This window comes from Anas platyrhynchos, chromosome 6 (assembly GCF_047663525.1).
Source record: "Anas platyrhynchos isolate ZD024472 breed Pekin duck chromosome 6, IASCAAS_PekinDuck_T2T, whole genome shotgun sequence".
Lineage (NCBI taxonomy): Eukaryota > Metazoa > Chordata > Aves > Anseriformes > Anatidae > Anas > Anas platyrhynchos.
Genome location: NC_092592.1, coordinates 6816698 through 6827088, shown reverse-complemented (window position 1 = coordinate 6827088; position 10391 = coordinate 6816698). Strand labels below are relative to the sequence as shown.

Below are 10391 nucleotides of genomic sequence, written 5' to 3'. Positions count from 1 at the left end.
CGGGGCGGCGGCGGGGCTCGAACCCGCGGCCCTTGGGGAGAGGGGGCGGGGCCAGAAGGGGGGCGGGGCTTAGGGCGTGACGTCATGCCGTAGAGCCGACGTGGGAGCCAGCGCGGCGGGCCGGAAGCGGCCGTGACGCCATTTCCGGCGGGGAGCTGGCGGAGGAGGAGGCGGCGGCGGCGGAGCGGGGCCGGGGGCGGCCGCAGGTGGGGGGGGGCGGGGGGGGCTTTTTGGGTCCTTTTGGGGCTTTTTGGGTCCTTTTGGGGCCGTTCCGGGGCTGTGGGGCCGGCCCGCTCCGCGCGGGCCCCTGAGGGAGGCTCGGTGTCCGGCGCGGTGCCCGCAGGCCCGGCGCTGCCCCCCCCCCCCTCAGCCCGCTGTGTGCCCGCAGGTGTCGGTGTGGGCCCGCAGCGATGTCGTTCCTGCTCGAGTGGCTCTACAACGGCTTCAGCAGCGTGCTGCAGTTCCTGGGTGAGCCCCCGCGCACCGGGACAGGCCTGGGGAGGAGTCGGGTGTGAGGGGTTATCGCGGGGCGTTTATGAGCAAAAATGTGAAATTTCCATGTTTCTGGGCAAAATTTCCGTGTTTAAGGAGCCCCTGTGGGCAACAACTGCGCTGTGCCCATCCCACGGGACACTTCCCTGCTTCAGAAACAACTGCTTACGTACAGAGCTCACAGAATTCCTGCAAAATAACTCACAAAATGCCAGATATTTGGGCAAAATCCTGGCAGGACTTGCCACTTTTGCCACTCTTTTACCCCTTGTTTATTCCGGAAGCTCTGCCGGGGATTGGGATTCGCGTCCCCAGGTGTCCCTGCGCCGCTCGATGTGTGTGTCTCTGCTTCCTCGCAGGGCTGTACAAGAAGTCTGGTAAGCTCGTCTTCCTGGGCCTGGACAACGCGGGCAAAACCACCCTGCTGCACATGCTGAAGGATGACCGGCTGGGCCAGCACGTCCCCACGCTGCACCCAAGTACGTGGGGCGCCGGGGGGCTTCTGGGAACCCTCCTGTGACTGCAGGTCTTGAGGGCACAGCTGAAACGTGTCGGTGTCCCAAATATAAAGGGGGGAGGTGGAGAATTCGGTGTGGTTCGGTGAACATCATGAACCCATCCTGCGGAGGGAGAGGGCTTCTGGTGAAATATGTACTGAAAGATGAGCACTGTGCATTAAAACATCTCCCTAAGTGGGGAGGGGGGAGAAATTATTCCCTCCCGTTGTGATTTCACGTGATAATCCCGGTGGCTGAATTCTACAGAGAAAGGAGATCTCAGATAAAAAAACTGTGATGTTTGTATGTGTCCCCTAAAATCTCTGGCCATGGCACCTTCTCTCTCTCCCTGAAGCACAGCCTTTATTTTTTTTTTTTGCCTTTCAGCATCAGAGGAGCTGACGATCGCTGGAATGACCTTCACGACTTTTGACCTGGGTGGACACGAGCAAGGTAAGCGCCGGCTTGCCGAGCTGGACACACCGAGTGGGGTCAGCCCCCCGATTTCCCCGAGATTCTCCTGCCAGCTTAAAAAAAATCTGCCAAAACGTGATGCTGGAGAGAGCTAGCAATTAGCACTACCTAATTATTTGTTGCCTGGAAGTGCTTACGGAGCTATATGTGGAAATAACCCCCTGGCTGCAGGAGACCTGTTATTTCGGTGGCTGAATGCTCGTGCTCTATGCTGCCAGTTTGGGGAAAAAAAAGCTGCCAGCTCACGCTCTGCTGCCTGAAATATTTTTAGCTGCAGAAGACTTGGATGTCACGGGATTATTCTTTTGAACAGTGGCTGAATTTTTATCTCTGGGCTTAGTTTGTCGAATTTCCAAAAGAAAAGCCAATCTGCTTGCTTTTTTTAACGCACACCCCTCAGCTGCTCCAACTCCAGGGTTCCTCGGGGGCTCCAAATGTGCCTTCCCCTTCCACGTGCTGCCTCCCTCCAGCAAAACGAGCCGGCAGCCGGCCGGGCAGGGCTGTCCTTGTGCGGTGTCCCCGTGCGTGTCCCCTGGAGGCAGGCTCACAGCGCGGTGCCTGTCGCTTGCCTTGCAGCCCGCCGCGTGTGGAAGAACTACCTGCCGGCCATCAACGGCATCGTCTTCCTGGTGGACTGCGCCGACCACTCCCGGCTCATGGAATCCAAAGTGGAGCTGAACGTGAGCCCCGCTTTTGTGTCACCCTCGAGTTGCTAAATGAGACAAATCTCTTCTTTTTTGGGGTTTAGCTTGTGCTTTGGACTTGCCCTCCCAGTGCGCCTCTTGCACTGGTGGTGTCCAACGTGGGGATCTTTGGTGCAGGGGGTGGAGCAGGCTGGGTGCTCTCACTGTGGGATCCTTTAAACAGTGTTGGAAACAGCCCCCGTGTTTAGCTGCAGCCTTCTTCTGCCAAACTTTTGGGAAAAACCCCACCCACGGGAGCACTGTAGCACCAAAAAGCAACCCCTGTTTGGCCGCAGAGCTCAAAGAAGCGACGGGCGCTGCCTGACTCGTTTGTCTTGCTCGCAGGCCCTCATGACAGACGAGACAATATCCAACGTGCCAATCCTCATCCTGGGCAACAAAATCGACAGACCAGAGGCCATCAGCGAGGAGAAGCTGCGGGAGATCTTCGGCCTTTACGGACAGACCACGGGAAAGGTAGGGAGGGGGAGCACGGCGGCGAGCAGCACCTGAGGAGGGCTTGCTGGCCGGGGGGCGGCGATGCCCAGGGGGAGGACAGGAGAGCTCTGACCCCTGGCTGGGTTTCCGCAGGGAAACGTGCCACTGAAGGACCTGAACGCGCGCCCCATGGAGGTGTTCATGTGCAGCGTGCTGAAGCGGCAGGGCTACGGCGAGGGCTTCCGCTGGCTATCGCAGTACATTGACTGACGCCCGGCGCGGCGCTCCTCCGGACTGATCCCCTTCCTGGCTTCCCGTGGGCTTCCCGAGGCCGCGCCAAGCCTTCCGCACACGTCCTGCCGTTGACCGACAGCCTCCCGGCTGCGGCCGCCCCGCCGCACAGTGGTGACACGCAGCTCTTTTCCCCGGCCCGCCGGGAGCTCTCCCGGGGATAACGGGGCTGGCGGGGCCGGGGCGATGCGCTGCCGCGTGCCGCGCCGCCGAAAAAGAGCGAGATCTCACCACTGTGGTCAAATTGACTCAAAGAACACCACGGAAAACGAAGCAATTATATTTTTTAAAGGAAGCGTTGACGTAAGCGGCGTCCCATCTAACTTTTTAGGTTAACGTTCATCCTGTTTAGTCCAGAGTCCGTTTAGGGTTGTTTTTTTTTCTGTTTTTTTTTTTTTAAATATATTTAACGATATTCTTTAGATCTTTCGCAAATTGCCGAACAAAGCATCATGGTATTAGAAGTCCTCAGTAAACCAACCCAGCAGGCGGGCTGCGAGCCCAGGGCACCGTGGGGACGGCGGCCGAGCTGGCGCGAGGCACCGGGCTTTCATTTCGGGGAGGCGAGAGCCGCGGAGCCGTGCTCGGTGCCCGTAGCGCGGAGGTGTCTGACATTCGCATATCGTAAGGTGGTTAATGTAGGCTTAAACCAGTTTCTTTTCTACTCTTCTTCTCTTTTTTTTTTTTTTTTCTTTTTTTTTTTTGTCGGAAGTTCCATGGCTGTCTAGCGCTCACGTTCAGTTCAATAAAGACGTGTCTTTCTCCTCCAAAGGGGTGCGGCGCCTCCCTCTAGCCCGGCTGCGCGGGCGCCTGGGCGCACTCGGTGCTAACACCCCGATCCATACGGGGCCCCTCGCCGCAGGAGCTTCAGCTGCAGATTTGGGACCCGGATGGACGGGAGGCACGGAGCCACGCAGGATGGGGCCGAGGGAGGCAGGTGAACGGGCTGGAGGTCGGTCTCGATCCCCGAGCACCCCAAACCCTGAGCTCCAAGCCCCCGGGGGGGCAGCACGGCGCATTTTAGGGGCTTTGCTGCTGCTCCCTGATGCACCAACCCCCCCCTGCATCCCACACCCGCTGCATGGCGTGCGGCGCTGCCGTAGCGCGGCTGCAGGGGGCGGTGGCTGCTCGCAGCGCCCCGCGCACCCCTCCTGCGCCACGTCGACCGCCCCGCCTCCGCCGCGGGGCCGTGACACCCGCAGCCCGCACCAATGGTGGCGGGAGGCGGTGCCGCACGTCACGCGGGGAGCAGCAGCAGCAGCAGCAGCAGCAGGCCGTGGCGTGCATCGCCTGCGTCGCCACCATGGCAGCAGAGCTGCCCTGCTGCGTGGTCAGCGTCGGCGACGGCGCCGAGCCCTGCAGCTGCAGCGGGGTGATCCTGTGCCGCGGCCCCGGGCTGGTGCTGTGCCACGCCGCCGTCTTCTCGCCCTTCCTGCAGCCCGGCCCGGAGGCCTGGTCTCGCCACCAGGCCCTGCCGGCCTCCGTCCTGCCGCCCGGCCTCCGCGTCCGCCTCCTGCACGCCGCTCCCCAGCTCTGCGCCCCGCCTGCCCTGCGGGAGCACGAGGCCCAGCCTCTCGGCTTCACACGCTGCGAGGCCTTCGCCCGGGCGCTCGCAGGGCTGGCGGCGAACTGGTGTGGCGGCGGGGAGGACGAGGGGGAGGCCGAGCAGGAGGCCGCCGCCGCCTTGCCCTGGTTCGCTTGGCTGCGGGCTCCCAGCCTCGATGTGCCGGGCGGAGGCTGGACGCCCTGGGCCTCCGCCGGCGACCTCCACAAGGGCGCGGCGCTGCTGGCCTGCGGCTCGCCCTTCGGCGCCCTGTGCCCCGACCTCTTCCTCAACACGCTGAGTGGCGGCGTGCTGAGCAACGCGGCGGGCGAGGGCAACGCGCTGCTGCTGACGGACGCCCGCTGCCTGCCCGGCACCCAGGGCGGCGCCGTCCTCCTCGGCCCCACAGCCTCTCGGCCCCGCGTGGTGGCCGTCATCGCCGCCACCTCCTGCGGCGCCGGCGGCCGGGGGCTGGCGCTGCTCTGCTCGCTGCACGCCGTCCTGCAGAGCAGCCGCGGGCTCCTGCGGCAGCTCGGGGAGCCCCCGGCCCCTCCGGCCCCGCTGGCGGCGGTGCCCGGAGCCGCGGCGCTGGGCTGCGTGGCGCTGGTGGAGAGCGGCGGCTCCTGGGGCTCGGGCACGCTGCTGGCCCCGCGCCTGCTGCTCACCTGCCGCCACGTGCTGCAAGCCGGCACCACGCCGCGCGTCACCCTGCGGCCCCACGGCGGCCGGTGAGCACAGCCAGCGAGCAAAACCACCCGTTTCTCGTATTACCACGAGTTTAAGCCCTAATTGTGTTGTTTTTTCCCCCAAAAAAACATTCGCAGGGCCACCGTGCTGCAGGCCCGCCTGCTGTTCGCCGCCGCCGAGGCGTCCCCGTTCGACGTGGCCGTGCTGGAGCTGCAGGAGCGCGCCCCCGGCTTCCAGCCCCCCCGCCTGGCCTCCGCCTTCCAGCCGGGTAAGCACCAGCACTGGGGGGGCCACACACAATATTTGGGGTGAAAATAGGGCATTTGAGGGCCCCGAGCTCACCCCGCTGTCGTGCAGGGGAGGCGGTGCTGGCGCTGGGTTTCGGGGCGCTGGGCCGGGCGTGCGGCCCCTCGGTGACCGGGGGGGTGCTGTCGGCCGTGGTGGGGGCCCCCCCGGTCATGCTGCAGAGCACCTGCGCCGTGCACCCCGGCTCCAGCGGCGGCCCCCTCCTCGCCGCCAGCGACGGACGCCTGCTGGGTAAGCCCCTGCCCTTCCCCTCACCCCCCCCAGCCCCTTTTTGGACGTGTCCCCCCCCCTCGGTGACATCTCGCCCCCTCCCCGAGCAGGGATCGTGGCCAGCAACGCGCGGGACAACGCGGCGGGGGCCACCTACCCCCACCTCAACTTCTGCGTCCCCGTCACGCTGCTGCAGCCCCCCCTTGCCCGCTACCTCCGCACCCGCGACCCCGCCGCCTTCACCCCGCTCGACGCGGGGGACGAGGGGGCTCGGGCGGCCTGGAGGCTGCAGCAGCGGCCCCCCAGCAAGCTGTGACCCCCCCCCCAAAAAAAAAATTGGGGGGCTGTTTCTATAAAGACTGTGACTCAAGCCCTGCTGTCCCCTGGTGCCCTCTGCAAGCAGAGTGGGGAGGATGAGGGTGTCCCTCCCCCCATATAGGGGAACCCCCTGGCCTCATGCATTTGGGGAGGGGGGTTGGGTGTGGTATAGGGTGGGGGGGGGATATTTGGGGCTGCCAGGAAGGAGCGGGCAAGTGTTGGACACAGCACGGGGCGTTTATTTCACAACACCGCAGCAGCGCGAGCACAGCACGGAGATGGAGGGGGCAAGGTTAGGGGGGCAGCTTGGGGGTGGGGGGTGGATTCTGGTTGGTTTTGTTTCTTTTTCCCCATTTTCTGTCCCAATTTTCATTTATTAGTGCCGTTGCTGACCACGCTAGGTTCTACCCCCCCCAAATAAAATAAAATAAAATAAAAAAGCGCAAAGGGAGGGGGGTGCGAGCTCGGCCCCACGCCGCTCGCTTGCTTCCCCCCAACCCCCCCAAACCCCCCCTGCCCGCCGTGGGGCCGGCCCGGGCGAGCGCCCCCTCGCCCCATCCCACCCCTGGGGCCGGGGGGGCTGCCCCCCACGCGCTGTTCTGGGGGGGGGCTCCGGGGAGGGGAGGCTGCCCCCGCCCCGGGCCGTGCCTCCCCCCCTCCGCTTCTACCAGATGTAGCCTCCGTCGTCGCCCTCGCCCGCCTCGGCCTCCTCTTCCTCAGCTTCCTCGCCGGCCTCCTCGGGCTCCTTCTCCTCCTCGTCCTCCCAGCCCACGCTGCTGCCGAAGTCTCCCGAAAAGCCGGTGGTGTCCTCTGTGCCACGGGGCAGGGAGAGGCTCGTGGAGGGGGGCAGCCTTCGCCCTGCCTCCCCGCTGCCTCCCCACCACCTCTCCTCGCCTCTTACCGCAGTCGGGGCGGCCGCGGGCGCGGGTGCCGCTCAGCTCAGTGCCGTGCTGCTGGTCCACGCACCAGCACTCCCCGCCGCCCGGCGCGCACTGCGCCCGCCGGTAGTACCCATCCTCGTCGCAGCTGGGGACGAAGGCGCCTGCGGGAAGCCGGGAACCCCCCCCCCGCCGCGCCCCGAAACACGTGCAGTGCGGGAACGGCCCCGCCACGGAGCCTCTGCCGCAAAGTTGGGAGTTTTGGGGGTCTCAGAGGTCCCCCCCCGACTCACCCGGTGCCTTTTGGGCGGCTTCTTGCATCTGCAGCCTCTCCAGCTCCCGCAGGCACGGCGGCTCTGCGGCAGCACCGCGCCGTCAGGAGCGCGTCTCCCCCCAAACCCCAGGGCGTGCACCCCCCAAAACCCCGCTGCACGCCCCCCGCACACACTTTCCCTCCAGAAGCAGAAGCACCACTCGGCGGCGGAGACGCGGCCGTCCCGGGAGGCGTCGCAGGAGTTGAAGAAGGCGCGCACGCACGCCTCGTACTTGTCCAGGTTGATGGCCGCCAGCTCGGGCTGCTCCAGGTACCGGTCCCCGCTGGTGTCCAGCCGCCCGAACATCCACCCCACCGCCTCCTTGCAGCCGGCCGCCAGCGCTGGGGGGGCAAGGACGCGGCCCCGTGGCTCACCCGGCCCCGCGGGGACTTGGGGGGAGCCGGGGAAGGGGTCGCGCAGCGGCGGGACGCACCGGTGCCAGGGGGGCCGCTGCCGGAGCCGTTGTGCTTGGCGTTCTCCCGCAGCAGCTGGAACCAGTCGCGCAGCCGCTCGCCCAGGTCGGCGAGGTCCTGCCCCGTGCACAGCTCTGCGGGCACCAAATGTGGGTGGGGAGGGGATTTTAGGGGGGTGCTGTGGTGTTCTGGGGGGGGCACCCCCTCTCCGAACCCGCGGTCGCCCCCAAAATGCTCACCCTGCTTGCTGTCAGCGGGGGCCGGGCAGGGGCACTGCCCCTCGCACCGCGCTGTCAGCTGCTTGCCGGCCAGGCACGCCTGCTGCTCCAGCTTGCACTGCGAGGCGTGGGGAGGGGGGGGCACACCGCAATAATTACGGGGGGACACGTGGAAAGCCCCCCCCCTAAAATATCGCCGCTCTGCTCACCGCCGAGCTGTACGTGTGGCCGTCGGAGCCGCAGACGGGCGCCAGCGGGGCGGCGTGGCAGGGCTTGCAGCCCCCGCGCTGCTTGATCCTGCAAAGGCAGCGGGCGCTCAGGAAGCCCCCAGGGGGGCTGCCGCGACCCCCCAAAAAAAAATAACGCCCCCCTCCTCTTCCCCGGCCCCGTACCTGTGCTCCAGCTTCTTGCGGCTGATGCACATGGCGCGCTGGTAGCCCTGCGCCACGCACACCTTGTGCCGGCTGCATTTCACCTTCTGGCACGGGTCCTTGGTGGTGTCCAGCGCTGCCGGGGGGGGGGCACGGGGTTTTGGGGAGCAAAAAGCCGCGTTTGGGTGCCGTGTCTGTCCCCTCTCCCCCCCCAAAAAAAATAATAAAAGCAGGGCAGGGTGCTACCTTCATCCGTGGGCTGCCCGTCCTCCCAGCTCCTGATGTAGTCATCCTGCGGGGCACAGGGGGGGCAGCTGCCGGGGGGCCCCCCCCGCGCCCACGGAGCCCCCCGGGGTGCTGCAGGGGGGGTGCGAGCAGCGTCCCCGGCCCGGCAGGAGGAGCAGGTGCATGGCACGGGGACACTGCGCGCGCACGCAGGCGCTGCACGCCCCTGAGCCTTGCACGCGGGCGTTGCACACGCATGCACTGCACATGCCCGGGCGCTGCACGCTAGACGGAGGCACTGCACGCCCGTGCACGGCGCACACGCACTGCACAGCGGGTGCTTGCACCCTCATGCACCGCGCCCCCATGCACCGCACAGGCACACACACACACACAGCCCATTCATTGCACACCCCCGTGCATTGCACACGTGCATCCCTGCACGCTGCACATCCCGCTGCATTGCACAGGCACATCCTCATGCCCTGCACCCCCCCGTGCGTTGCACACCCCTGCACGCTGCACGCGCACCTCCCCGTGCATTGCCCCCCGCGGTGCATTGCACATCCCCGTGCGTTTCCCACCCCTCTGCATTGCACACGAGCATCCTGCTGCACCGCACCTCCCGGCGCACCGCACGTCCTTGTGCATCGCACACCCCCACTCGCCGCACACCCCCGTGCATTGCACACAAACCCCCCGGTGCATTGCACATCCCGGTGCATTGCACATCCTTGTGCACCGCACATCCCCGTGCATTGCACACAGACACCCTGGTGCATTGCACACCCCGGTGCATTGCACATCCCTGTGCATCGCACACCCCCGTGCATTGCACACAAACACCCTGGTGCATTGCACATCCCGGTGCATTGCACATCCCCATTCCTTGCACACCCATTCCTTGCACGTCCCCATTCCTTGCACACCCCCGTGCACCCCCTCCCCGCTCTCACCTCCACCTCCTGCGCTCCGGGCGGCAGCGGTATTGCAGAGGGGGAGAGGCCGGAGGCTGGGGGTGAGCCGGGCGCCCCGCAGCCCCCCGCCGCCCCCCGGCCCCCCGCGGCTCACTCACGTCTCGGAAGCGGTTCCAGTGCCGGATGCGGCCGCCGTACTGCGCGATGGAGGACAGCCACTGCTCATCCTCCAAGAAGTTCCCTGCCGGGGCGCTGCCGGTGCCGGTGGAGGTGCCGGTGCCGGTGTTGGTGGCGGTGCCGGTGGCGGTGCCGGGCAGCAGCAGCAGCAGCAGCAGCAGCGGCAGCCCCCGCAGCGCGCCGCAGCCCCGCATCCTGCCGCAGCGCCGCCGGGAGCCGAGCGGGGCCGAGCGGGGCCGAGCGCAGCCGAAGGGAGGCGAGGGGCGGCGACAGGAGCCGACAGGAGCCGAGCGCGGCCGGGAGGGGCCGGGCGGGGGGCGAGGGGCGGCGCCTGCACCTGCGCCGCTGGGGGGGGCGAGGCCTGCGGCCGCCTCAGGCGCCCAGCGCCAGCACTCAGACCCCAACACAGCAAACCCCAACTCACCAGAGCCCAAACCCCAAGTTCCCAGCACGCCACAGCCCCCAGACCCCAATGTGCCAGACCCCAACGCGCCAGCCCTCAAGACCCCAAGACGCCAGAGCCACGCACAGCAGACCTCAGGTCCCCAACACACCAAACCCAACCAAACCCAACCCAAACACAGCAGACCCCAAGACCTCAGGACACCATACACCAGGACACCAGGACAGCAGCCTTCAGACCCCAAGGCACCACACCCCAACACGCCAGACCCCAACGCACCAGACCCCAAGACACCAAATCCCAAAACACCAGCCCTCAGACCCCAAAACACTAGACCCCAACACACCAAACCCCAACGCACCAGACCCCAAAACCCAAGTTCCCAGCACACCAGACCCCCCAGACCCCAACACACCAGACCCCAATGCACCAGACCCCAAGACCTCAGGACACCAGACCCCAGGACACCAGCCTTCAGACCCCAAGGCACCACGCCCCAACACACCAGACCCAGCACACCAGACCCCAAACCCCAG

The 10391-nt window shown here is 66.3% G+C and overlaps 3 protein-coding genes across 3 annotated transcripts; 2 read left to right on the top strand and 1 right to left on the bottom strand.

Moving 5' to 3' along the window:
- The first annotated feature begins 66 nt into the window (after nucleotides 1-66).
- On the top strand, nucleotides 67-3646 carry SAR1A (secretion associated Ras related GTPase 1A). Its single transcript, XM_038181201.2, has 7 exons — nucleotides 67-206; nucleotides 389-468; nucleotides 852-971; nucleotides 1377-1442; nucleotides 2040-2143; nucleotides 2492-2623; nucleotides 2738-3646. The coding sequence occupies exons 2-7, from the start codon at nucleotides 411-413 to the stop codon at nucleotides 2852-2854; spliced, it is 597 nt and encodes a 198-aa protein (XP_038037129.1). The 5' UTR covers nucleotides 67-206; nucleotides 389-410; the 3' UTR covers nucleotides 2855-3646.
- Nucleotides 3647-3954: 308 nt separating this feature from the next.
- Nucleotides 3955-5991, top strand: TYSND1 (trypsin like peroxisomal matrix peptidase 1). Its single transcript, XM_038181197.2, has 4 exons — nucleotides 3955-5146; nucleotides 5243-5373; nucleotides 5463-5642; nucleotides 5732-5991. The coding sequence occupies exons 1-4, from the start codon at nucleotides 3957-3959 to the stop codon at nucleotides 5935-5937; spliced, it is 1707 nt and encodes a 568-aa protein (XP_038037125.2). The 5' UTR covers nucleotides 3955-3956; the 3' UTR covers nucleotides 5938-5991.
- A 166-nt stretch (nucleotides 5992-6157) lies between these two features.
- SPOCK2 (SPARC (osteonectin), cwcv and kazal like domains proteoglycan 2) lies at nucleotides 6158-9726 on the bottom strand. Its single transcript, XM_072040322.1, has 10 exons — nucleotides 9434-9726; nucleotides 8380-8425; nucleotides 8155-8269; nucleotides 7972-8059; nucleotides 7784-7880; nucleotides 7565-7678; nucleotides 7266-7472; nucleotides 7111-7173; nucleotides 6841-6981; nucleotides 6158-6749 (listed from the first exon to the last, which is right to left on the bottom strand). Exons 1-10 carry the CDS (start codon nucleotides 9644-9646, stop codon nucleotides 6604-6606), a joined length of 1230 nt encoding a protein of 409 aa, XP_071896423.1. The 5' UTR covers nucleotides 9647-9726; the 3' UTR covers nucleotides 6158-6603.
- Nucleotides 9727-10391: the final 665 nt, after the last annotated feature.

What these genes read in the sequence shown, in the direction of transcription:
- SAR1A (XM_038181201.2), top strand. Translation starts at nt 411, where the DNA reads ATGTCGTTCCTGCTCGAGTGGCTCTACAACGGCTTCAGCAGCGTGCTG. An exon ending in AATCCAAAGTGGAGCTGAAC is followed by an intron (nt 2,144 to 2,491) that starts GTGAGCCCCGCT and finishes TCTTGCTCGCAG; the next exon opens with GCCCTCATGACAGACGAGAC. An exon ending in ACGGACAGACCACGGGAAAG is followed by an intron (nt 2,624 to 2,737) that starts GTAGGGAGGGGG and finishes GGGTTTCCGCAG; the next exon opens with GGAAACGTGCCACTGAAGGA.
- TYSND1 (XM_038181197.2), top strand. Translation starts at nt 3,957, where the DNA reads ATGGCGTGCGGCGCTGCCGTAGCGCGGCTGCAGGGGGCGGTGGCTGCT. An exon ending in GGCCTCCGCCTTCCAGCCGG is followed by an intron (nt 5,374 to 5,462) that starts GTAAGCACCAGC and finishes GCTGTCGTGCAG; the next exon opens with GGGAGGCGGTGCTGGCGCTG. An exon ending in CAGCGACGGACGCCTGCTGG is followed by an intron (nt 5,643 to 5,731) that starts GTAAGCCCCTGC and finishes CTCCCCGAGCAG; the next exon opens with GGATCGTGGCCAGCAACGCG.
- SPOCK2 (XM_072040322.1), bottom strand. Translation starts at nt 9,646, where the DNA reads ATGCGGGGCTGCGGCGCGCTGCGGGGGCTGCCGCTGCTGCTGCTGCTG. An exon ending in ACTGGAACCGCTTCCGAGAC is followed by an intron (nt 8,426 to 9,433) that starts GTGAGTGAGCCG and finishes TGTGCCCCGCAG; the next exon opens with GATGACTACATCAGGAGCTG. An exon ending in GCCACACGTACAGCTCGGCG is followed by an intron (nt 7,881 to 7,971) that starts GTGAGCAGAGCG and finishes CACGCCTCGCAG; the next exon opens with TGCAAGCTGGAGCAGCAGGC.